The following is a 25578-nucleotide window of genomic DNA, read 5'->3' as shown; positions in this document are numbered from 1 at the left end:
TTGTTATATAAAGCTAAGTAAATAAGTATACTAAGCGACCAAGCTGCTAGGACCGAACAGACCTGGCGTCACCTTCAATTTGTAAGTCGCTCTGGATAAGAGCGTCTGCTAAATGACCTAAATGTAAATGTAATTAGCACTGAAGTGTGAAGTCAGATGTGTGAAAACCCAAATTCAGAGGACTTTGAAGCCCCAATGGCTATCCCTGTCCAGAGGTCATTATAATACAATAACACCGCACGGAATAAGTACAAAAAAAATCTCCTCAAGGACAATCCATAGACACTATTTGCTGACTGCTACAAAGCCGGGAACAGACCATCCCCACGGTGCTATAAGAGCACACTAACCCTATGTCAAGAGAGAGGGTATTTGCCCAGGGTGGAAACTCAGAATACTAAACATTGAGGAAAGTGAAACAACCTCTGTCAACGTGTACAGGTCTGGGACAGTAATGGTGCAGGGCCTCTTGCAGGGCCTCTTCATGCTGTTCCAGCAGGACTTTTACGGGATCAAAGAGAGAGCACTGCAGGAAAAGATCTCTCTGTGATGACTCACCCATCCTGAGTGAGTCTGATCACACCTCTTCAAACTGTCCTGCAGACGAGGATTGTCGTTCACGAAAATACTTTCACCCTGACACCACGCAGCAGGTGAATGCAAGGATTTTGCGAGACGGTGCCTCAAAACCTCATGTCTACCTGGCTCACCACTCTACCCTGGACTTGAACAGCCTTTATGCCAGGTCCACCTCTACAAGGCATTTATCCCAACTTTTGACAGGACCCTGAAGGACGTCACCCTCAACCGTAGCCTAAGCACCTCACACAGGAGCAACAGACACCCCAGCCAGACCAGGGAGACAAACTCCCAGATCTGTAAGACCCCCTTCTGAAAGACATGCACTGAGAGAACCCATGCCAAGAGGACCTACACCTAGATCACAGCATCACCAGCCACACCCCAACCAGCTAAGACCACCCCAAGCAAGCCCTGGCCACATCCTATATAGCCCACCCCATATCAGACATATGCCCCTTCTGCCATTCACATGCCCCCCTGCCCCTGCGGCAAAGACCTCAACATGACAGCAGGACATTTGCCCAGGCGGTGAGCAGAGCAACAGGAATCATGAGGCATCAACGCCAAAGGAACTGAATAATATAAAGAAATGCTATAGTTAGTGTAGAAATCTACCAAAAAACAATTAGGCACAAACAAATTCAAGCCCTTCTAGACAATTTCCTGGACAAAAGGTTTCACTGCAATAATGAAGGTGTAAACTTGGCAGTAGAAAACCTAAACAGTATATCTGACCTCTCAGCTTCCCTATAAATTCTAAAAAATGTCAAGCAGACAACCTAAGAAAATTAACAACAATTACAATTTTCTTATTTTACCTTTATTTATCTAGGCAAGTCAGTTAAGAACAAATTCTCATTTTCAATGATGTTCAAGGAACAGTGGGTTAACTACCTGTTCAGGGGCAGAACGACAGATTTGTACCTTGTCAGCTCGGGGGTTTGAACTTGCAACCTTCCGGTTACTAGTCCAATGCTCTAACCACTAGGCTACCCTGCCGCCAAAATGGTTTGATGAACAATGCAAAAACCTAAAAGAAATTGGGAAACCTGTCCAATCAAAAACATAGAGACCCAGAAAACCTGAGTCTACTCTTTCACTATGGTGAATCACTAAAACAATACAGAATTACAGAAATCCAACCAAATACTCTAAACAAACAACAACAACACAAAGAGTTATCAATTCAAAATGGAGATGTATGGATAATCCACTTCTCCAGCCTTTTTGGCTCTATAACAAAGAACAAAAAGCAAATACATATACATGATCAAATACAAATCTTAGAAACAACTATTAAAGACCAGAACACACTGGATTGTCCAATTACATTGAATGAACTACAGGACAAAATACAAACCCTCCAACCCAAAAAGGCCTGTGGGGTTGATGGTATCCTAAATGAAATAATAAAATATACAGACAACAAATTCCAATTGGCTATCCTTAAACTCTTTAACATCATCCTCAGCTATTTGGACACAAGGACTGATTCCCCTAATTCACAAAAGTGGAGACAAATTTGACCCCAATAACTACCAGGGGATATGCGTCAACAACAACCTTGGGAAGATCCTCTGATTATCATTAACCGCAGACTCGTACATGCTTTTTTGGTTTCAGAAAAAGCTTTCGACTCAATTTGGCACGAGGGTCAGCCTGCTATACAAACTGATGGAAAGTGGTGTTGGGGGAAAACATACGACATTATAAAATCCATATACACAAACAACAAGTGTGTGGTTAAAATTGACAAAACACACACATTTCTTTCCACAGGGCTGTGGGGTGAAACAGGGATGCAGCTTAAGCCCCTCTTCAACATATATATCAACGAATTGGCGCGGGCACTAGAACAGTCTGCAGCACCCAACCTCACCGTACTAGAATCTGAAGTCAAATGTCTACTGTTTGCTGATGATCTGGTGCTTCTGTCACCAACCAAGGAGGGCCTACAGCAGCGCCTAGATCTTCTGCACAGATTTTGTCAGACCTGGGCCCTGACAGTAAATCTCAGTAAGACAAAAAAGGTCTGGTGGCCAGGACCACAAATACAAATTCCATCTAGAGACTGTTGCCCTAGATCACACAAAAACATAGACAATGTAAAACACTAAATAATGCATGCAGAGCAGAATTAGGCTGATACCCGCTAATTATCAAAATCAAGAAAAGAGACGTTAAATTCTACAACCACCTAAAAGGAAGCAATTCCCAAACCTTCCATAACAAAGCCATCACCTACAGAGAGATGAACCTGGAGAAGAGTCCCCTAAGCAAGCTGGTCCTGGGGCTCTGTTGACAAACACAAACACACCCCACACGGCCCCATGACAGCAACAAAATTACACTCAACCAAATCATGAGAAAAAAAAAAGATAATTATATTGACATATTGGAAAGAATTTACAAAAAACCTGACCAAACTAGAATGCTATTTGGCCCTGAACAGAGAGTTCACAGTGGCAGAATACCTGACCACTGTGACTGACCCAAAATGAAGGAAATCCGTGACTACAGTAGGTACAGACTCAGTGAGCATGGCCTTGCTATTGAGAAAGAAGACAGGCTATGTGCACACTGCCCACAAAATTAGGTGGAAACTGAGCTGCACTTCCTAACCTCCTGCCAAATGTATGACCATATTAGAGACACGTATTTCCCTCAGATTACACAGACCCACAAACAATTCGAAAACAAATCCAAGTTGGATAAACTTCCATATCTATTGGATGAAATACCACACTGTGCCATCAAAGCAGCAACATTTGTGACCTTTTTCCACCATAAAAAGGCAACCAGTGAAGATCAAACACCATTGTAAATACAACCCATATTTATGTTGATTTATTTTCCCTTTTGTACTTGAACTATTTGCACATCATTACAACACTGTATATAGACATAATATGACATTTGAAATGTCTTTATTTTGGAACTTTTGTGAGTGTAATGTTTTGTTATTTTTTTTATTGTTTATTTCACTTTGTTTCATTATCTATTTTACTTCCTTTGGCAATTTAAACACATGTTTCCCAAAGCATCTTCAATTGAAATTGAATTGAGAGAGACAGAGAGAGAGAGTGACAGAGAGGCACAGAGAGTGAGAGAAAAGAGAGATGGTCATAAAACAGACGAAGAGAGAGAGAGAGAGAGAGAGAGAGAGAGAGAGAGAGAGAGAGAGAGAGAGAGAGAGAGAGAGGGACAGTGATAGAAGGAGGAGGAGAAAGGCGGGGACAACGTGAGCGAGGGAGAGAGAGACAAAAGGAGAGAGATAGGCAGTGTGTGTACTATCTGAGGGTATCGAATGCGGGGCCACAAAAGGCCTGGCGGGCAGCAGCGCAACAGAATCTGTCCCGTTTGTCCCCTCAAATGGCCCCTAGGGTCCCCTGGGTAATGGGTCCTTTATGCCGAGGCCTTTTCAGGACCTAATCCTCATCTACATAACAACAGTGTCACTTGGAAGCTGCGCTGTGTCATCTCCGCCTGGCCGTCACTCACTACTGACCTTTTGCTCTCTTGAGTGTCGCTCTCGCCCGATGTCTGGCTCTCTCTCTCTCTCTCTCTCTCTCTCTCTCTCTCTCTCTCTCTCTCTCTCTCTCTCTCTCTCTCTCTCTCTCTCTCCTCTCTCCCTCTCTCCCTCTCTCTCTCTCATTTATCGTTTGCTCCCAAAACAATGTTGGTTTAAGAGAGAAAGACAGTAAACCAGAGGTCAGCTAACAAAATACCAAGCCTCAGACGCCATGTCACGGTGTGTTCAATCATCACATAACAGAATCGAATGCACTATATCCGGGCTACAGTATAACCAGAACCAATCCAATAGGACCAAACCATTTTCTCCAGTTTCATCTATAGATTGTAGCATCTGTATGATGTTTCACACGTTCCTCCGCTCCTCTTCAATAACTGCCCTGAGGTTAGATTTACAGTACGGTAGGAATCTGCTCTGCTCTCATTGATGGAACACTGTTTTGGGAGACATGGATCCACCTACAATAATCTCACCCCACTTCCACAGAATGAAGGTTTGTTCTGTAGACATCACTAGGGGACTAGTTATGCACGGTACCTTTAGAGAGCGTACAGTCTACACGCATACTAGTACAACACACCCAACACACAACGAAAACACGCTCCTCCACACGTGTAAATCTAATTCCCATCGTCTCACATGGGAACTGAATGATAAGAGTGCAAACCTTTTGAGTATCAACCGACTTCACCTTTACCTGGTCCAAAAATCTGTTTGTGCTGTATGTGACTATAGCCAGCTCGGCAGTAATGCGCCTGTGTGTTGGTGTAACCATGGTAACAGAGTGAGGCTGAAGGGAGGGCCTACCTGGTTGAAGCGCTCCAGGCTTTCCTTCACCTCGGCCAGTTCGGGGCTTGGGCTGCGAACTTTGACCTCGGGGTTCTGCTTCTGGGCCTGGAGACCGTTCCCCACCACTCTGCCTGTATAACTGGAGAGAGAGAGAGAGGATGGAGGGGGCAGTGGGAGAGGGAGCGAGAGCGAGAGCGAGAGCGAGAGCGAGAGAGAGAGAGAGAGAGAGAGAGAGAGAGAGAGAGAGGATGGAGGGGGCAGTGGGAGAGGGAGAGAGAGAGGATTGAGGGGGCAGTGGGAGAGGGAGGGAGAGAGAGAGGGATGGAGGGGGCAGTGGGAGAGGGGGAGAGAGAGAGGATGGAGGGGGCAGTGGGAGAGGGGGAGAGAGAGAGGATGGAGGGGGCAGTGGGAGAGGGGGAGAAAGAGAGGATGGGGGGCAGTGGGAGAGGGAGAGAGAGAAAGAGAGGATGGAGGGGGCAGTGGGAGAGAGAGAAAGAGATAGGATGGGGGGCAGTGGGAGAGGGAGAGAGATAGAGGATGGAGGGGGCAGTGGGAGAGGGGGAGAGAGAGAGAGGGATTTAATTGATTGTTCGCTTGTTGAACAGCGGCATTGCATCACATTACAATCAGGATTATATGTCTACAAACAACCAACCCTCATGCATCAAAACCCAAACATTCAAAGTGCATAACATTGTAGAATAAATTATCATGTCTCTGCTATATTATTCATGACATTCTCCAACTTAGCCCTTCAAGTCTGTTTTAAAATCTAAAGTAGAACAAAAGCACTTTGGCTCCACTCAAAGTGATGAGGACAGTTTGTCCAGCACATTGTCAGCAACCCTGCCTTCTCAGAGAAGCCCATCCTAAATCACTATACATTACAGGAGAGGTGCTGGTACTGTCCTGTATGAGCAGTTCTGAGCTCTTTTAACGACTCAAGGAGAGATACTGGAAGTGCTGAGTGTGTGTGAAAGTGTGTGTGTGTGTGTGTGTGTGTGTGTGTGTGTGTGTGTGTGTGTGTGTGTGTGTGTGTGTGTGTGTGTGTGTGTGTGTGTGTGTGTGTGTGTGTGTGTGTGTGTGTGTGTGTGTGTGTGTGTGTGTGTGTGTGTGCGTGCGTGCGTGCGCGTGCGTGTGTGTGTCTCCTCGTGGCTGCGATTCAGCAGGATGCAGGTGGAGCGATCCAAAAACAACTTAACAGGGCTATGGGGGGTAGAGAAACTCCCATATGTGCCAGCATCAAATCAAATGGTGCTTCTCTTCAGGTTCCGGTTGTGTGTATACTGTATGGGCGAGTTCACCTAAGATGTACTCCAGAATAAAAGCCTATTATCAAGGTGAACTGGATTATGGCTGGTTTGTGATTTTAGCAGTGACGTCGTGATAAGGTGTGTCTGTAGCGCTTCACCGAGTCACAATAGAAATATTAAACCTCCCCTAGAGCCACCTCTCTCTTCTCTTCAGAGTGGTTTGCATTGCTAATGCTCTCCCTCTCTCCCCCTCTGTGTCCCTCTCCTAACTTCTCTCTGCATCGCTCTCTCCTCCCCCTCTGTCTCTCTCTCTCTAATTGTACCTGCAGCTCTTGAAGCCTGTCTGACTTATCCCCACTTCCCCTGACATCAATTATGAATTGAAAAGACAAATGCCTTCCTTTACTTGGGTTGAAAGGTAAAGAGAGTGTCAGGCTGGGCTATGACTTGGCTGGGGAGGGGAGGGGGTGGGAGTATTGGCTGGGGAGGGGTGGGAGTATTGGCTGGGGAGGGGTGGGAGTATTGGCTGGGGAGGGGTGGGAGTATTGGCTGGGGAGGGGTGGGAGTATTGGCTGGGGAGGGGTGGGAGTATTGGCTGGGGAGGGGGTGAGAGTATTGGCTGGGGAGGGGGTGGGAGTATTGCCTGGGGAGGGGGTGGGACTATTGGCTGGGAATGGGGTGGGAGTATTGGCTGGGGAGGGGGTGGGATTATTGGCTGGGAAGGGGTGGGAGTATTGGCTGGGGAGGGGTGGGATTATTGGCTGGGGAGGGGGTGGGATTATTGGCTGGGGAGGGGGTGGGATTATTGGCTGGGGAGGGGGTGGGATTATTGGCTGGGGAGGGGGTGGGATTATTGGCTGGGGAGGGGGTGGGAGTATTGGCTGTGAGTGAGTGAGTGAGTGAGTGAGTGAGTGAGTGAGTGAGTGAGTGAGTGAGTGAGTGAGTGAGTGAGTGAGTGAGTGAGTGAGTGAGTGAGCGAGCGAGCGTGTGTGTTTGCATGCGTGCGTGCGTGCGTGGATTCAGGGCTTGAATATCATATGGCAGAGTTGGGTCAGGGCATTAATATCATATGGCAGAGTTGGGTCAGGGTATTAATATCATATGGCAGAGTTGGGTCAGGGTATTAATATCATATGGCAGAGTTGGGTCAGGGTATTAATATCATATGGCAGAGTTGGGTCAGGGCATTAATATCATATGGCAGAGTTGGGTCAGGGCATTAATATCATATGGCAGAGTTGGGTCAGGGTTTAATATCATATGGCAGAGTTGGGTCAGGGTATTAATATCATATGGCAGAGTTGGGTCAGGGCATTAATATCATATGGCAGAGTTGGGTCAGGGCATTAATATCATATGGCAGAGTTGGGTCAGGGTATTAATATCATATGGCAGAGTTGGGTCAGGGTATTAATATCATATGGCAGAGTTGGGTCAGGGTATTAATATCATATGGCAGAGTTGGGTCAGGGTATTAATATCATATGGCAGAGTTGGGTCAGGGTATTAATATCATATGGCAGAGTTGGGTCAGGGCATTTATATCATATGGCAGAGTTGGGTCAGGGTATTAATATCATATGGCAGAGTTGGGTCAGGGCATTAATATCATATGGCAGAGTTGGGTCAGGGCATTAATACTCTATGAAAGTTACCAGGAAGTCACTGCTCTTCAGCTTTGTAGTTTTTAAACTTTTGTAGGCTTTTTGAATGATCTTCAATTGACCAAAAAAATAATAAAACATAAAGTCCTATCTTATCTACAGTACATTACATGGCCAGCCCATCAGATTCATCTCAACATCTGCCAGCTGAGTATTTATTGACTGGGTTAGGGTTAGGGCTATGACTGAGTATTACAGTACTATTGAAGAGAGGGAGATGCCTTTATGTATGTAAGAGCGTGATTGGGCAATAGTATGAGAAAATCCCTGTGTGTGTGTGTGTGTGTGTGTGTGTGTGTGTGTGTGTGTGTGTGTGTGTGTGTGTGTGTGTGTGTGTGTGTGTGTGTGTGTGTGTGTGTGTGTGTGTGTGTGTGTGTGTGTGTGTGTGTGCAACCTGCCCGCTTGACCCTATCCCCTCCTCTCTTCTCCAGACCATTTCCGGAGACCTTCTCCCTTACCTCACCTCGCTCATCAACTCATCCCTGACTGTTGGCTACGTCCCTTCCGTCTTCAAGAGAGCGAGAGTTGCACCCTTCTGAAAAAACCTACACTCGATCCCTCCGATGTCAACAATTACAGACCAGTATCCCTTCTTTCTTTTCTCTCCAAAACTCTTGAACGTGCTGTCCTTGGCCAGCTCTCCCGCTATCTCTCTCTGAATGACCTTCTTGATCCAAATCAGTCAGGTTTCAAGACTAGTCATTCAACTGAGACTGCTCTCCTCTGTATCACGGAGGCGCTCCGCACTGCTAAAGCTAACTCTCTCTCCTCTGCTCTCATCCTTCTAGATCTATCGGCTGCCTTCGATACTGTGAACCATCAGATCCTCCTCTCCACCCTCTCCGAGTTGGGCATCTCCGGCGCGGCCCACGCTTGGATTGCGTCCTACCTGACAGGTCGCTCCTACCAGGTGGCGTGGCGAGAATCTGTCTCCTCACCACGCGCTCTCACCACTGGTGTCCCCCAGGGCTCTGTTCTTGGCCCTCTCCTATTCTCGCTATACACCAAGTCACTTGGCTCTGTCATAACCTCACATGGTCTCTCTTATCATTGCTATGCAGACGACACACAATTAATCTTCTCCTTTCCCCTTCTGATGACCAGGTGGCGAATCGCATCTCTGCATGTCTGGCAGACATATCAGTGTGGATGACGGATCACCACCTCAAGCTGAACCTCGGCAAGACGGAGCTGCTCTTCCTCCCGGGGAAGGACTGCCCGTTCCATGATCTCGCCATCACGGTTGACAACTCCATTGTGTCCTCCTCCCAGAGCGCCAAGAACCTTGGCGTGATCCTGGACAACACCCTGTCGTTCTCAACTAACATCAAGGCGGTGGCCCGTTCCTGTAGGTTCATGCTCTACAACATCCGCAGAGTACGACCCTGCCTCACACAGGAAGCGGCGCAGGTCCTAATCCAGGCACTTGTCATCTCCCGTCTGGATTACTGCAACTCGCTGTTGGCTGGGCTCCCTGCCTGTGCCATTAAACCCCTTCAACTCATCCAGAACGCCGCAGCCCGTCTGGTGTTCAACCTTCCCAAGTTCTCTCACGTCACCCCGCTCCTCCGTTCTCTCCACTGGCTTCCAGTTGAAGCTCGCATCCGCTACAAGACCATGGTGCTTGCCTACGGAGCTGTGAGGGGAACGGCACCTCAGTACCTCCAGGCTCTGATCAGGCCCTACACCCAAACAAGGGCACTGCGTTCATCCACCTCTGGCCTGCTCGCCTCCCTACCACTGAGGAAGTACAGCTCCCGCTCAGCCCAGTCAAAACTGTTCGCTGCCCTGGCCCCCAATGGTGGAACAAACTCCCTCACGACGCCAGGACAGCGGAGTCAATCACCACCTTCCGGAGACACCTGAAACCCCACCTCTTTAAGGAATACCTAGGATAGGTTAAGTAATCCCTCTCACCCCACCCCCCCTAAGTTTTAGATGCACTATTGTTAAGTGACTGTCCCACTGGATGTCATAAGGTGAATGCACCAATTTGTAAGTCGCTCTGGATAAGAGCGTCTGCTAAATGACTTAAATGTAATGTAAATGTAATGCTTGCGGGCGTGCGTGGGCGGCTTGTGATCATGTTTGTGAGGTCAGACGGTTCAGGCCATTGACACATCTAATTGAGCAAACAATTTGATTTAGCTCCTCTCCCCCTTCCTCCCTCCTTCTTTTCCCATTCACCCCTCTTGCATTTCACCACGAACACGCGCACACACACACACATACAAGTTTGACACTCTAAAGCTCTCCATCTCGATTAGCTAACACACGTCTCTATTTCAATTAGGCTAAACGCAACAAAACAACTGCCACGCAATCAAAACAATCTCAGTGGACGACGGCTGGGAGGAGTAAGTGTGTGTGCAATGAATGCAAGTTTCTCTCTCGGTGTGTGTGTGTGTGTGTGTGTGTGTGTGTGTGTGTGTGTGTGTGTGTGTGTGTGTGTGTGTGTGTGTGTGTGTGTGTGTGTGTGTGTGTGTGTGTGTGTGTGTGTGTGTGTGTGTGTGTGTGTGTGTGTGTGTGTGTGTGTGTGTGGTTGTCTGTGCATGTGTTTTCCGACCCATATAAAACCCCATAGTACCTTACAGTCCAACCTCCAATGGCAGTGCCAGTGTAATACTGTGCTCTTGTATGGAGTATGTCGGAGTGTGTATCAGTGCCCTTGTAAACAGTGCCCCCTGGGATGCCAGCTGATGCCAACTCAGTGGGCTCTAAAGGCCAAGGTGACAGTAAGAATTGACAAGCGTCATCTACTAGAAAGTAGACCCAAACAACACTAAAGGAGCCCTCCGTTTCAACACCTCAGTGCCCTTCAGTGTTTCAGCGTTTTTCCCTCCAGTGAGTGTGTGTGCGTGTACGTGTGTGCGTGTACGTGTGTGCGTGCGTGTGTGTGTGTGTGTGCTGCATCATAGACTATATTTGGATACAGACCTAAAGGCCTTATTGATCTAACCCCCACACACACACACACACACACACACACACACACACACACACACACACACACACACACACACACACACACACACACACACACACACATACACATACACATACACACACACGCCACTCACTAATGATGTCTTTCTGACCATACCCTGCCCCTGGACCTCTCAACTACTGAGCCATGTAAGCTTTAAGCTATAGCCTCAGGCCAAGACATTCACATACACACGCACTACCACCACACACACATTTCACTAATGATGGTGCTGCTGTAAAGTCTATAAGCTAACAGGGAGACCCAGAGGCCATGGCTGGAGGATAGAGTGAAATGTGGCTCCGCGGAGCCTGGTGCGCACACACACACACGCACGCACGCACACACGTACACGCACACACGTACACGCACACACACTCACTGGAGGGAAAAACGCTGAAACACTGAAGGGCACTGAGGTGTTGAAACGGAGGGCTCCTTTAGTGTTGTTTGGGTCTACTTTCTAGTAGATGACGCTTGTCAATTCTTACTGTCACCTTGGCAACAAGTGTGGAAAGTTGTTGAAAGGGAGTGTGGAGGGTCGTTGAAAACGAGTATGGATTGCTGTTGACCATGTCTCCATTAAAACACACACACACAATTCTTCTCCATTCTCCTCTGGCACTCGCCAGAGCACTAAACTCTGGTCACCATGATATAAGACTATTAAGAGTTTAAGGAGCCCAGAGAAATAAATGGGTTTAGAAGTCCTGAGTGAGAGAGATGGAAAGGAGAGGGAAAGACTGAGAAAGAGAGCGAGAGAGAGAGAGAGAGAGAGAGAGAGAGAGAGAGAGAGAGAGAGAGAGAGAGAGAGAGAGAGAGAGAGAGAGAGAGAGAGAGCGCGCAAGAGGGACTTATAAGGGTTTATGAGGAGGTTGGACATGTTGAAATACTCTGGTCTGAAATGAAGTCTTTGTTTAGGAAAGGCCACACTGTTCTCACACACTGATAACTGAACCACACTCACAGCGACGTCCAGTAACATTAAACACATGAAGTTAGTCCCCAATGCAGAAGAGACACTCAGACAAGTATTTAATAAACAAAGATCCCCAGACAGGCCTGTAATAACACAGTAAACACACACGCATACAGTCCACACACACAGTCGAAACACACACACACACACACTCTTTCAGACGCGCTCAGTCAAATAGTAAAAAAAAAAGCCATGTCCCGTACACAAACACATGCACTTATGATGACAATACAGCTTAGAATGCGAGTACTTCAAAGACCCCCCTGTTCCAGTCAAAGTGTTCTGGGACCTTTAATAGAGGAGAGAGGTGGGGAGGGAGAAGAGGGAGAGCTGCCAGAGGTCATGCGTAGGCGAGCCTGAACAAGGTTCTCTCTCTCTCTCTCTCTCTCTCTCTCTCTCTCTCTCTCTCTCTCTCTCTCTCTCTCTCTCTCTCTCTCTGGGGCTAAGTTGGGTCAACGAGGCCTAAAGCATCCCGAAGAGGGGCTGGGATGGACCCACAGAATCCTAGCCCTCATCACTAACATGTGTTAGGTCTTGGGTTGAACCCAGAGTTTTTGTGGAGCTCCATACCAAAGCTGGGCTGTGGCTGGACTTGGGTTGGACCAGGGTCGGGTTCAAAGAACCTCAACACCACATGCCCTATCAGGGTTTTGGGTGCCATAATGTAGATGCTGTGATAGCAGCAGCAGCAGTGTACGGCCAATTGACAACAATGCACAAGCAAAGCTTAATTCCACTCAATGACTCTAGCGCTTTAGCTAGAAACAAACAAACAAACACTTGAGCCTGGATGAAATGGGGGACCAAGTTCCGGCATGCTGTGTGCAGTGGCGACGATCTCCGCTAGACCACGGTCTATTGGCCGAGTGTGGGCTGAGTTGGGCTTTAATCTGTTTCTATCGGCCAATCAGATACGCTCCGGTCAGCCAACAGCTAGCATGACCACCACGACCACGTCCAACACATAAACATGCAAACAAACAAACAACAATTGTAGGCTGTTTCCATGGCGCCACAGAACTTAGGACTAATGGCGATCTAGGTTTAACCAGTTGAAGCTAGGGGGGGCTATTTCATTATTGGATTAAAAAAACGTGCCCGTTTTTAAACGCAATATTTTGTCACAAAAAGATGCTTGACTATGCATATAATTGCCAGCTTTGGAAAGAAAACACTCTGACGTTTTCAAAACTGCAAAGATATTATCTGTGGGTGCCCCAGAACTGATCTCAAACAGGAAATGAGCAGGATTTTTGAGGCTCTGTTTTCCATTGTCTCCTTATATGGCTGTGAAAGCGCCACGAATTAGCCTGCCCTTTCTATCGTTTCTCCAAGTTGTCTGCAGCATTGTGACGTATTTGTAGGCATATCATTGGAAGATTGGCCATAAGAGACTACATTTACCAGGGGTCCGCCCAGTGTCCTTTGTTGAAATTGTTGCGTAATCTCCAAGCTGCTCGCATTCATCCATGTGATTGAGACAGAAAGGAGACTTCCAGGAATGATATATCATGAAGAGATATGTGAAAAACACCTTGAGGATTGATTCTAAACAACGTTTACCATGTTTCAGTCAATATTATGGAGTTAATGTGGAAGAAAGTTTGGCGTTTGGATGAATGAATTTTTTTTTTTTTTGTAGCCAAACATGACGCAGGAAACGGACCGATTTCTCCTGCACAACTAATCTTTCAGGAAAACTGAACATTTGCTATCTAACTGAGAGTCTCCTCATTGAAAACATCCGAAGTTCTTCAAAGGTAAATGATTTATTGAATGTTTTTGCTGGTTTTTGTGAAAATGTTGCCTGCTAATGCTAACGCTAAATGCTAATGCTAAATGCTAACGCTAAAAGCTAAATGCTAGTTTGCTATGGTTGAGAAGCATATTTTGAAAATCTGAGATGACAGTGTTGTTAACAAAAGGCTAAGCTTGAGAGCAAATAGTTTCATTTGCGATTTTCATGAATAGTTAACGTTGCGTTATGGTAATGTGCTTGAGGCTGTATTCACGATCCCGGATCCGGGATGGCTCGACCGGGATGGCTCGACGCAAGAAGTTAAAGTGATGTTTATACTGTGAGTGGGTTGCACTGTGAAGATGTGAAGAAATATAGCCATGTCTAGCTATTCCCCATCTCATTCTTCCCTTCCCTTTTACATTGGAGTCAATTAGCAGATGCTTAACGGAGCAATTCATCGGCTCAGGGATTTTTATTTATTTATTTTATCACATTTTTTTAACCTTCATTTAACTAGGCAAGCCAGTTAAGAACAAACTCTTATTTACAATGACAGCCTACCACCGGCCAAACCCGGATGATGCTGGGCCAATTGTGCGCCGCCCTATGGGATACAGCTTGTCGATTTCAACCAGTGACCTTACGGTTACCGGCCTAACGCTCTTAATGGCTAGGCTACCTGCTGCACACATTTGTGATGTATAATGGCAATGAGTGGGCAAGAGGGATGACAAAGGAATGGAGGAATGAAGTGATGGATGGATGTCACTGAAAATGGAACATACAATTGACCCAATGGCCAATGATGATGCTAGCTTAGCACCTAGCCTCCAGCTAGCATAGCACCTAGCCTCCAGCTAGCATAGCACCTAGCTTCTAGCCTAGCACTGCTACTCACTCAACTAGACAGGGCCACCCTGGCATTATATTTCAAGAGGAACCTTACTCGCCATGGGAAGTACAGAAACTAGCCAGCACAGGTGCCTAGCCCCAGGTGAAACACATAACCCAGCCAGGAGACAGAGACAGAAGCTGCAGAGAAAAGCTATGGGACAAAAGAAGTGTAACTATAGTCATGGGGACCCTGTGGACATGGAGGTGTGAGTTGAGGGGGTCGAAGGGGTGGGAGAGAGGTTGACCTGATCAGGAAACAATCCAGGCACTGTAGTTATAACCTATACCATCCAATCATCAACAAGAACTAGCCTCGCCCCCAGACAGTCCTTTACAAGAGAATACAGTATGACAACGCAAGTCTATCAAGAGCCCTATGTAATAAGGATGGCCCCTAGTTTACTGTACATCACCGAAGACTCCTGAAATAGCTGATAATAGGGATAATACGAGCATAGATAATAATCAAATCAAATGTGATCCAGCTGAGAGACATGTGACAGTACTGCTACGTAGCCGGCTAACAGCATCGATCCCAGCAAACAGTGAATGTTCCTACAATGTCAGGTAACATTCCAGTGATATCTGACATCAGGATTAGGAGCTATCGCATTGAGGGAGTCAGTTCTCCTGAGGATACTGTGTTAGGAGATTGTCGTCAATCTATCCAGGGATTCTGTTCTTGTCTGGAGTGACAACATGACATGTCTGCTGTGTACCAGGCTGTCTCTATCTCTGACTCATCGGTCACCGGATTGACTGACTTCAGCCCCACAGGGACAGTGGCCGGCAGCAGTACTAAAGGGTACAGGACATACAGACAGCAGAACGTAGCCATCTTCATTTGGGCAAGGAGACAGCACAGGACATCACAAACAGGGACTTGGCCCCGACTCAACCCTCAGATACTGGGAGCAAAACACAACCATTTGCATGAACTCAGAGAGAGAGAGAAGGGAGGGAAAGGGAGAGAGGGAAAGAGAGAAAGGGAGGGAAAGAGGGAGAGAGGGAAAGAGAGAGGAAGAGAGAAAGAGGAAGAGAAAGGAAAGAGAGAGAGAGGAAGAGAGAGAGAGGAAGAGAGAAAGAGGAAGGGAAAGAGAGAGGGAAAGAGAGAGAAAGAGAGAGAGAGAGAGAGAGGGAAAGAGAGGGAGAGGAAGAGAGAGGGAAGAGAGAGAAAGAGAGAGAAAGAGAGGGAAAGAGAGGGAAGAGGGAGAGAGAAGAGAGAGGGAGAGAGATAGGGAAAGAGAGAGAAAGGAAGAGAGAGAGAGAGAGAGGGAAGAGAGAGGAGGAAGAGAGAGAGAGGGAAGAGAGAGAGAGAAGAGAGAGAGAAAGAGAGAGGGAAAGAGAGAGAAAGAAGAGAGAGAGAGAAGAGAAGAGAGAGAGAAGAGAGAGAGAGAGAAAGAGAGGAAAGAGAGAGGGGAAAGAGAGAGAGAGAGAGGGAAAGAGAGAGAGGGAGAGAGAGAGGAAGAGAGAGGAAAGAGAGAGGGAAAGAGAGAGAGAAAAGAGAGAGGGGAAAGAGAGAGAGATAGGGAAGAGAGAGAGAGAGGGAAGAGAGAGAGAGAAGAGAGAGAAGAAGAGAGAGAGAGAGAGAGGGAAAGAGAGAGAGGGAAAGAGAGAGAGGAAAGAGAGGAGAAAGAGAGAAAGAGAGAGGGAAAGAGAGAGGAGAGGGAAAGAAGAGAGAAGAGAGAGGAAAGAGAGAAAGAGAGAGGGAAAGAGAGAGAGGAAAGAGAGAGAGAGGGGAAAGAGAGAGAGGAAAGAGAGAGAGGAAGAGAGAGAGAGGAAAGAGGGAAAGAGAGAGGGAAAGAGGGAAAGAGAGAGAGAGAGAAAGAGAGAGAGGAAGAGAGAGAGAAAGAGAGGGAAAGAGAGAGAGGAAGAGAGAGAGGGAAAGAGAGAGAAAGAGAGAGAGGAAAGAGAGAGAGGAAGAGAGAGAGGAAGAGAGAGGGAAAGAGAGAGAGGGAAAGAAGAGAGAGAGAGAGGAAAGAGAGAGGGAAGAGAGAGAGGAAGAGAGAGGGAAAAGAGAGGGAAAGAGAGAGAGGGAAAGAGAGAGAGAGAGAAAGAGAGAGGGAAAGAGGAAAGAGAGGGAAAGAGAGAGGGAAAGAGAGAGAGGAGAGAAAGAGAGGGAAAGAGAGAAAGAGAGGGAAAGAGAGGGAAAGAGAGGGAAAGAGATAGGAAAGAGAGATAGGGAAAGAAAGAGAGAAAGAGAGAGGGAAAGAGAGAGAGGGAGAGAAGAGAGAGAGGAAAAGAGAGAAAGAGAGATAGGGAAAGAGAGAGAGGGAAAGAGAGAGAGAAAGAGAGAGGAAGAGAGAGGGAAAGAGAGAGAGGGAAAGAGAGAAGAAAGAGAGAGGAGAGAGAGAGAGAGAGGAAAGAGAGAAAGGGAAAGAGAGAGGGAGAGAGAAAGAGAGAGAGGAAGAGAGAGAGGAAGAGAGAGGAAAGAGAGAGAGAGATAGGGAAAGAGAGAGGAAAGAGAGAGAGGAAGAGAGAGAGAGGAAGAGAGAGGAAAGAGAGAGAAAGAAGAAAGAGAGAGGGGAAAGAGAGAGAGGGAAGAGAGAGAAAGAGAGAGAGAGGGAAGAGAGAGGGAAAGAGAGGAAAAGAGAGAGGGAAAGAGAGAGAGAAAGAAGAGAAAGAGAGAAGAGAGAAAGAAGAGAGAGGAAAGAGAGAGAGGGAAAGAGAGATAGGGAAAGAGAGAGAGGGAAAGAGAGAGAGGAAAGAGAGAGGGAAAGAGAGAGAGAGAGAGAAGAGAGGAAAGAGAGAGGGAAGAGAGAGGGAAAGAGAGAGAGGAAAGAGAGAGGAAGAGAGAGAGAGGAAAGAGAGAGGGAAAGAGAGAGAGGGAAAGAGAGAAAGAGAGAGAGAGGAAGAGAGAGGGAAAGAGAGAGGAAAGAGAGAAAGAGAGAGAGGGAAGAGAGGAGATAGGGAAAGAGAGAGGGAAAGAGAGAGGGAAAGAGAGAGAGGGGAAAGAGAGAGAGGGGAAAGAGAGAGGGAAAGAGAGAGAGGGAAAGAGAGAGAAAGAGAGGGAAAGAGAGAGAGAGGAAGAGAGAGGAAAGAGAGAGGGAAAGAGAGAGAGGAAAGAGAGAGAAAAGAGAGAGAGGAAAAGAGAGAGAGGGGGAAAGAGAGAGAAAGAGAGAGGGAAGAGAGAGAGAAGAGAGGAAAGAGAGAGGGAAAGAGAGAAGGAAGAGAGAGAAAGAGAGAGAGAAGAGAGAGGAAAGAGAGGAAAGAGAGAGAGGAAGAGAAAAGAGAGAAAGAGGAAAGAGAGAGAGAGGAAAGAGAAAGAGAGAGGGAAAGAGAGAAAAGAGAGAGGGAAAGAGAGAGAGAAGGAAAGAGAGAGGGAAAGAGAGACAGGAAAGAGAGAGAGAGAGAGAGAGAGGAAGAGAGAGAGGGAGAGAGGAAAGAGAGAGAGGAAGAGATAGGGAAGAGAGAGAGAGGAAGAGAGAGGGAAAGAGAGAGAGAAAGAGAGAGGGAAAGAGAAGAGAGAGAGGAAAGAGAGAGGGAAAGAGAGAGAGGAAAGAGAGAGGGAAAGAGAGAGAGGAAGAGAGAGAGGAAAGAGAGAGGGAAAGAGAGAGAAAGAGAGAGGGAAAGAGGAAAGAGAGAGAGAAGAGAGAGAGGGAAAGAGAGAGGAAAGAGAGAGAGAGAGGGAAAGAGAGAGAGGGAAAGAGAGGAAGAGAGGGGAAAGAGAGAGGGAAAGAGAGAGGGGAAAGAGAGAGAGGGAAAGAGAGAAAGAGGGGGAAAGAGAGAGAAAGAGAGAAAAGAGAGAGAAAGAGAGAGGAAAGAGAGAGAGGAAAGAGAAGGGAGAGAGAGGGAAAGAGAGAGGGAAGAGATAGGGAAAGAGAGAGGGAAAGAGAGAGGGAAAGAGAGAGGGAAAGAGAGAGAGGGAAAGAGAGAGGGGAAAGAGAGAGAGGGAAAGAGAGAGAGAGAAGAGAGAGAGAGAGGGAAAGAGAGAGGGAAAGAGAGAGGAAAGAGAGGGAAAGAGAGAGAGGGAAAGAGAGAGGGGAAAGAGAGAGAGAGGAAAGAGAGAGAAAGAGAGAGGGAAAGAGAGAGGGAAAGAGAGAGAGGAAAGAGAGAGAGAGGAAGAGAGAGAGAGGAAGAGAGAGGGAAAGAGAGAGAGGAAAGAGAGAGGGAAAGAGAGAGAGGGAAAGAGAGAGAGAGGAAGAGAGAGGGAAAGAGAGAGGGAAAGAGAGAGGGAAAGAGAGATAGGGAAAGAGAGAGAGGGAAGAGAGAGAGGGAAGAGAGAGAGGGAAAGAGAGAGAGGGAAAGAGAGAGGGAAAGAGAGAGAGAAAGAGAGAGGGAAAGAGAGAGAGGGAAAGAGAGAGAGGAAAGAGAGAGGGAAAGAGAGAGAGAGAGAGAGAGAGAGAAGAGAGGGGAAAGAGAGAGAGGGAAAGAGAGAGAGGAAAGAGAGAGGGAAAGAGAGAGGGGAAAGAGAGAGAGGAAAGAGAGAGGAAGAGAGAGGGAAAGAGAGAGAGGAAAGAGAGAGGGAAAGAGAGAGGGAAAGAGAGAGAGAAGGAAGAGAGGAAGAGAGGAAGAGAGAGAGGGAAAGAGAGAGGGAAAGAGAGAGAGGAAGAGAGAGAGAAAGAGAGAGAGGGAAGAGAGAGAGGAAGAGAGAGGGAAAGAGAGAGGGAAAGAGAGAGAGGAAGAGAGAGAGAGGAAGAGAGAGGGAAAGAGAGATAGGGAAAGAGAGTGGAAAAGAGAGAGGGAAAGAGAGAGAGAAGGGAGGGAAAGGGAGAGGAAAGAGAGAGGGAAAGAGAGAGAGAGAAGAGAGAGGGAAAGAGAGAAGAGAGAGAAAAGAGAGAGAGGAAGAGAGGGAAAGAGAGAGAAGAGAGAGAGAGAGAAGAGAGAGAGAGAAGAGAAGAGAGAGGGAAAGAGAGAGGGAAAGAGAGAGGGAAAGAGAGATAGGGAAATAGAGTGGAAAAGAGAGAGGGAAAGAGAGAGAAAGAGAGAGAGAGAGGAAGAGAGAGGAGGAAGAGAGAGGAAAAGAGAGAGAGTGAACGAGAGATAGGGAAAGAGAGAGAGAGGAAGAGAGAGAGAGAGAGAGAGAGAGGAGATGTTTCTATAATGCTCATGAGATTAGCTAAATAGATCAATGGGGAAGCAGGAAGGGGTCGTAGGTGAGACAATTGTTGAACCAGTTTCAAATGTTCAAAACACACCGTTGCAGCTCTCCCAGAGCCTACAGTATGTCTCCAATTTCAGCAGGGAGGGGTGGGCCTGAGCTAAATGGAGTGAGAAGAGGAAAGACAGGGAGAGATAAGGAGAGACGAAGGTAGACGGTATGTGACGAGAGGCAGACAGGGTAAGAGGGTGGGGCATGGGGAGTGATGGAGGGTGTGGACCCATGGGTAGAAAGATGGCATGTCAACTTTACATGCCCCAAAGGCTGCTGGGACAGGGAGGAATTTTCTGAGACTACTGGTGGCAGTGGTACATGTCCCATGTGGCTAACGGCTGAGTGGTAAAGGGTGGGAGGGAGGAGAGATGGAGAGAGAGACGGAGAGAAGGGACTCAACCAAGAAATATATTTTTTTAAATACAGCCAGAGATTAATGACTGATTAGTCACAAATAATTATGCACATACACCTTTTTCTGAGGCTGTAATTACCTTGTCTCAAGTCTGATAACCTGCAATTAGTCCTATTATATACACCTCTAATTCGTTCCATTTATTTATCGCTCTTTCCCTCCCTCTCTCTCGCCGCATGCTAGACGTGTCTGCTATAGCTCAGCTCTCATCATTAATGCCAATTAACACATCTTCTGTCAGCTACACGGCTACACACCCCCCCCTCACTCTCTCTCTCTCTCTCTCTCTCTCTCTCTCTCTCTCTCTCTCTCTCTCTCTCTCTCTCTCTCTCTCACGCCATTCTGTCTCTCTCTTTATCTCTCTCTCTCTCTCTCTCTCCCTCTATTCTGTCTCTCTCTCTTTATCTCTCTCTCTCTCTCTCTCTCTCTCTTTCTCTCTCAATTCAATTTCAATTTCAATCTAAGGGCTTTATTGGCATGGGAAACAAGTGTTAACATTGCCAAAGCAAGTGAAGTAGATAATAAACAAAAGTGAAATAAACAAAAATGAACACTCAAAGACGTTCCAAAAGAATAAAGACATTTCAAATGTCATATTATGTCAATATACAGTGTTGTAATGATGTGCAAATAGTTTAAGTACAAAAAGAAAAAGAAATAAACATAAATATGGGTTGTATTTACAATGGTGTTTGTTCTTCACTGGTTGCCCTTTTCTTGTGGCAACAGGTCATAAATCTTGATGCTGTGACGGCAAACTGTGGAATTTCACCCAGTAGAACAACATTTATTTATTTTTTATTCTTTGTGGATCTGTGTAATCTGAGGGAAATATGTGTCTCTAATATGTTCATACATTTGGCAGAAGGTTAGGAAGTGCAGCTCAGTTTCCATCTCATTTTGTGGGCAGTGTGCACATAGCCTGTCTTTTCTTGAGTGCCAGGTCTGCCTACGGCGGCATTTCTCAATAGCAAGGCTATGCTCAGTCTGTACATAGTCAAAGCTTTCTTTAAGTTTGGGTCAGTCACAGTGGTCAGGTATTCTGCCACTGTGTACTCTCTGTTTAGTGCCAAATAGCATTCTAGTTTGCTCTGTTTTTTTGTTAATTCTTTCCAATGTGTCAAGTAATTATCTTTTTGTTTTCTCGTGATTTGGTTGTGTCTAATTGTGTTGCTGTCCTCGGGCTATTTGGGGTCTGTTTGTGTTTCTGAACAGAGCCCCAGGACCAGGTTCATCTCTCTGTAGGTGATGGCTTTTTTATGGAAGGCTTGGAAATCGCTTAGTTAAATAGTTAAATAAAGGTTTACATTTTTGGGGGGAAATGGCTGTTGTAGCTGGAAATGGCAGATTTTTTAATGGAATATCTACATAGGCGTACAGAGGCCCATTATCAGCAACCATCACTCCTGTGTTCCAATGTCAAGTTGTGTTAGCTAATCCAAGTTCATCATTTTAAAAGGCTCATTGATGATTAGAAAACCCTTTTGCAATTATGTTATCACAGCTGAAAACGCTGGTTCTGATTAATCAGTTATGCATTAGGGGGCGCTATTAAATTTTTGGGATGAAAAACGTTCCCGTTTTAAACAAGATATTTTGTCACGAAACGATGCTTGACTGTGAGTGCCACAGAACTGATGCTACAGGCGAAACCAAGATGAAATTTCAAACAGGAAATGCCCCAGATTTTGGAGGCGCTTTGTTCCAATGTCTCCTTATATGGCTGTGAATGCGCAAGGAATGGGCCTACACTTTCTGTCGTTTCCCCAAGGTGTCTGCAGCATTGTGAAGTATTTGTAGGCATATCATTGGAAGATTGACCATAAGAGACTACATTTACCAGGTGTCCGCTTGGTGTCCCCCGTCGAAATTATTGCATAATCTCCAGCTGCATGCATTTTCCCATGTGGTTTAGAGGAGAAACCAAACTGCCATGAATGACTTATCATCGAATAGATATGTGAAAAACACCTTGAGGATTGATTCTAAACAACGTTTGCCATGTTTCTGTCGATATTATGGAGTTAATTTGGAAAAATGTTTTTTTTTCTCAGCCATACGTGATGAACAAAACGGAGAAATTTCTCCTACACAAATAATCTTTTTGGAAAAACTGAACATTTGCTATCTAACTGAGAGTCTCCTCATTGAAAACATCCGAAGTTCTTCAAAGGTAAATGCTTTTCTTGTTTTTGTGAAAATGTTGCCTGCTGAATGCTAGGCTTAATGCTATGCTAGCTATCAATACTCTTACACAAATGCTTGTTTTGCTATGGTTGAAAAGCATATTTTGAAAATCTGAGATGACAGTGTTGTTAAGAAAAGGCTAAGCTTGAGAGCCAATATATTTATTTCATTTCATTTGCGATTTTCATGTATAGTTAACTTTGCGTTATGGTAATGAGCTTGAGGCTATACTTAAGATCCCGGATACGGGATTGCTCGTCGCAACAGGTTTAAGAAGCAATAAAACTGGCCTTCTTTAGACTAGTTGAGTATCTGGAGCATCAACATTTGTGGGTTTGATTACAGGCTCAAAATGGCCAGAAACAAAGAACTTTCTTCTGAAACTCGTCAGCCTATTCTTGTTCTGAGAAATGAAGGCAAGAAATTGCCAAGAAATTGAAGATCTCGTACAACGCTGTGTACTACTCCCTTCACAGAACAGTGCAAACTGGCTCCAACCAGAATAGAAAGAGGAGTGGGAGGTTCTGTTGCACAACTGAGCAAGAGGACAATTACATTAGAGTGTCTAGTTTGAGAAACAGATGCCTCACAAGTCCTCAACTGGCAGCTTCATTAAATAGTACCCATAAAACACCAGTCTCAACGTCAACAGTGAAGAGGCGACTCCAGGATGCTGGCCTTCTAGGCAGAGTTGCAAAGAAAAAGCCGAATCTCAGACTGGCCAATAAAAATAAAGGATTAAGATGGGCAAAAGAACACAGACACTGGACGGGGGAACTCTGCCTGTAAGGTCAGCATCCTGGAGCATCCTCTTCACTGTTGACGTTGAGACTGGTGTTTTCTGGGTACTATTTAACGAAGCTGCCAGTTGATCAATTAGCCTTTTAACATGATACACTTGGATTAGCTAACACAATATGCCATGGGAACACAAGAGTGATGGTAGCTGATAATGGGCCTCTGTACGCCTATGTAGATATTCCATAAGAAACCTGCTATTTCCAGCTACAATAGTAATTTACAACATGAACAATGTCTACACTGTATTTCTGATCAATTTATGTTATTTTAATGGGCAAAAAAATGTGCTTTTCTTTAAAAAATAAGGACATTTCTAACTGACCCCAAACTTTTGAACGGTAGTGTATGTACAGTTTTTTGTGTGCTCTAGAGCAACAGTGTATAGATTCAATTTGTATTTGTGGTCCTGGCAACTGAACCCTTTTTGGAACACCATTATTTTGGTCTTCCTGAGATTCAGGGCACAGGTCTGACATAATCTGTGCAAAAGATCCATGTGCTGCTGTAGGCCCTCCAGGCCCTCCTTGGTTGAGGACAGAAGCACCAGGTCATCAGCAAACAGTAGACATTTCACTTCAGATTCTAGTAGGGTGAGGCTGGGTGCTGCAGACTGTTCTAGTGATATATATGTTGAAGAGGGTGGGGCTTAACCTGCACCCCTGTTTCACCCCACAGCCCTGTGGAAAGAAATGTGTGTGTTTTTTCCAATTTTAACCACACACTTGTGGTTTGTGTACATGGATTTTATAATGTTGTATGTTTTTACCCCCAACACCACTTTCCATCAATTTGTATAGCAGACCCTCATGCCAAATTGAGTCAAACGCTATCTTTAAATCAACAAAGCATGACAAGACTTTGACTTCGTTTTTGTTTGTTTGTTTGTCAATTAGGGTGTGCAGAGTGAATACGTGGTCTATCGTACGGTAATTTGGTTTAAAGCAAATTTGACATTTGTGCATTACATTGTTTTCACTGAGGAAATGAACGAGTCTGCTGTTAATGATAATGTAGAGGATTTTCCAAAGGTTGCTGTTGAAGCATATCCCCTGGTAGTTATTGGTGTCAAATTTGTCAGCAATTTTGTGGATTGGGCTGATCAGTTCTTGGTTCCAAATATTGGGGAACATGCCAGAGCTAAGTATGATGTTAAAGAGTTTAAGTATAGCCAATTGGAATTTGTGGTCTGCATATTTTATCATTTCATTTAGGATACCGTCAACACCACAGGCCTTTTTGGGTTGGAGGGTTTGTATTTTGTCCTGTAGTTCATTCAATGTAATTGGAGAATCCATTCTCTTTCTCTCTCAACACAAAGGAAGCTGCTCTGCAGGGAGCCGCTCTACAGCTGCACCATCGAGAGCATCCTGAGTGGTTGCATCACTGGCTGGTATGGCAACCGCTCGGCCTCCGACCGCAAGGCACCATAGAGTGTAGTGTGTACGGCCCAGTATATCACTTGGGACAAGCTTCCTGCCATCCAGGACCTCTACACCAGGCGGTGTCACAGGAAGGCCATGAAAATTGTCAAAGACTCCAGCCACTCCAGTCATAGACTGTTCTCCCTGCTACCACACGACAAGCAGTACCGGACCACCAAGTCTAGGACCAAGAGGCTTCTAAACATCTTCTACCCCAAAGCCATAAGACTACTGAACATCTAATACAATGGCTACACAGACTACTTGCATTGCCCACCCCCCTTCTCTTACGCTGCTGCTACTCTCTGTTATTATCTATGCATAAGTCACTTTAATAATTCTACCCACATGTATATGTTACCTCAATTACCTCGACTAACCGTTGCCCCCGCACATTGACTCTGTACCGGTACCCCCTGTATACAGCCTTGCTATTGTTATTTTACTGCTGCTCTTTAATGATTTGTTACTTTTATTTCAATTTTGGGGGGGGTATTTTTCTTAAAAATGCATTGTTGGTTAAGGGCTTGTAAGGAAGCATTTCATGGTAAGGTCTACACCTGTTGTATTCAGCATTTCACGGTAAGGTCTACACCTGTTGTATTCGGAGCATGTGACAAATAAAATTGGATTTGATTTGAAAATGTTTCGTTTCACCACTACACCACTGCAAAAAAAAACATTCTTTTCTGTCCCCATAGGTGAACCCTTTTTGGTTCCAGGTAGAACCCTTGTGGGTTCCATGTGGAATCCGCTGTAGAAAGGGTTCCACATGGAACCCAAAAGGGTTCTTCAAAAGGTTCTCCTATGAGTACACCTGAACTCGTTAAGGTTGTAGATGGCACCTTTTTTCTAAGAGTGCACTCCAGGCCAATGAACAAGTATCAATTTATCCAACACTCTCCACCACTGGAAAGAGCTAAATTCCATTGGTGTGAGTGACATACTACTTGCAACAGGTTTGTAGGGTAAGAGGTGTGGGTGTTTGTGTGTGCGCGCGCGTGTAATGTAGAGTACCTTATGATTGTGTAAACAAGCTTTATTTTCCTCTCTGGTACCACAGTGGGGAAATAAAATCTAGTCTGGGGCTCCCGAGTGGCGCAGCAGTCTAAGGTACTGCATCTTAGTGCTAGCGGTGTCACTACAGACCCTGGTTTGATCCTGGGCTGTATCACAACCAGCCGTGATTGGGAGTCGTATAAGGCAGCACACAATTGGCACAGCGTCTTCCGGGTT

At 45.9% G+C, this 25578-nt stretch overlaps 1 protein-coding gene across 2 annotated transcripts in view; it reads right to left on the bottom strand.

The window, feature by feature from the left end:
- The window catches only part of LOC124009402 (glypican-5-like), a 237604-nt gene that overhangs the window by 74125 nt on the left and 137901 nt on the right, over positions 1–25578 (bottom strand). For both annotated transcript variants that reach the window (XM_046321206.1, XM_046321208.1), the window contains one exon: positions 4925–5045. In XM_046321206.1, coding sequence (XP_046177162.1) covers positions 4925–5045 — 121 coding nt within the window. The remainder of the gene's footprint in view (positions 1–4924; positions 5046–25578) is intronic.

Source organism: Oncorhynchus gorbuscha, linkage group LG22 (genome assembly GCF_021184085.1).
Source record: "Oncorhynchus gorbuscha isolate QuinsamMale2020 ecotype Even-year linkage group LG22, OgorEven_v1.0, whole genome shotgun sequence".
Classification (NCBI taxonomy): Eukaryota; Metazoa; Chordata; class Actinopteri; order Salmoniformes; family Salmonidae; genus Oncorhynchus; species Oncorhynchus gorbuscha.
The sequence above is the reverse complement of the archived record's forward strand: the minus strand, read 5'-3'. Positions and strand labels throughout refer to the sequence as shown.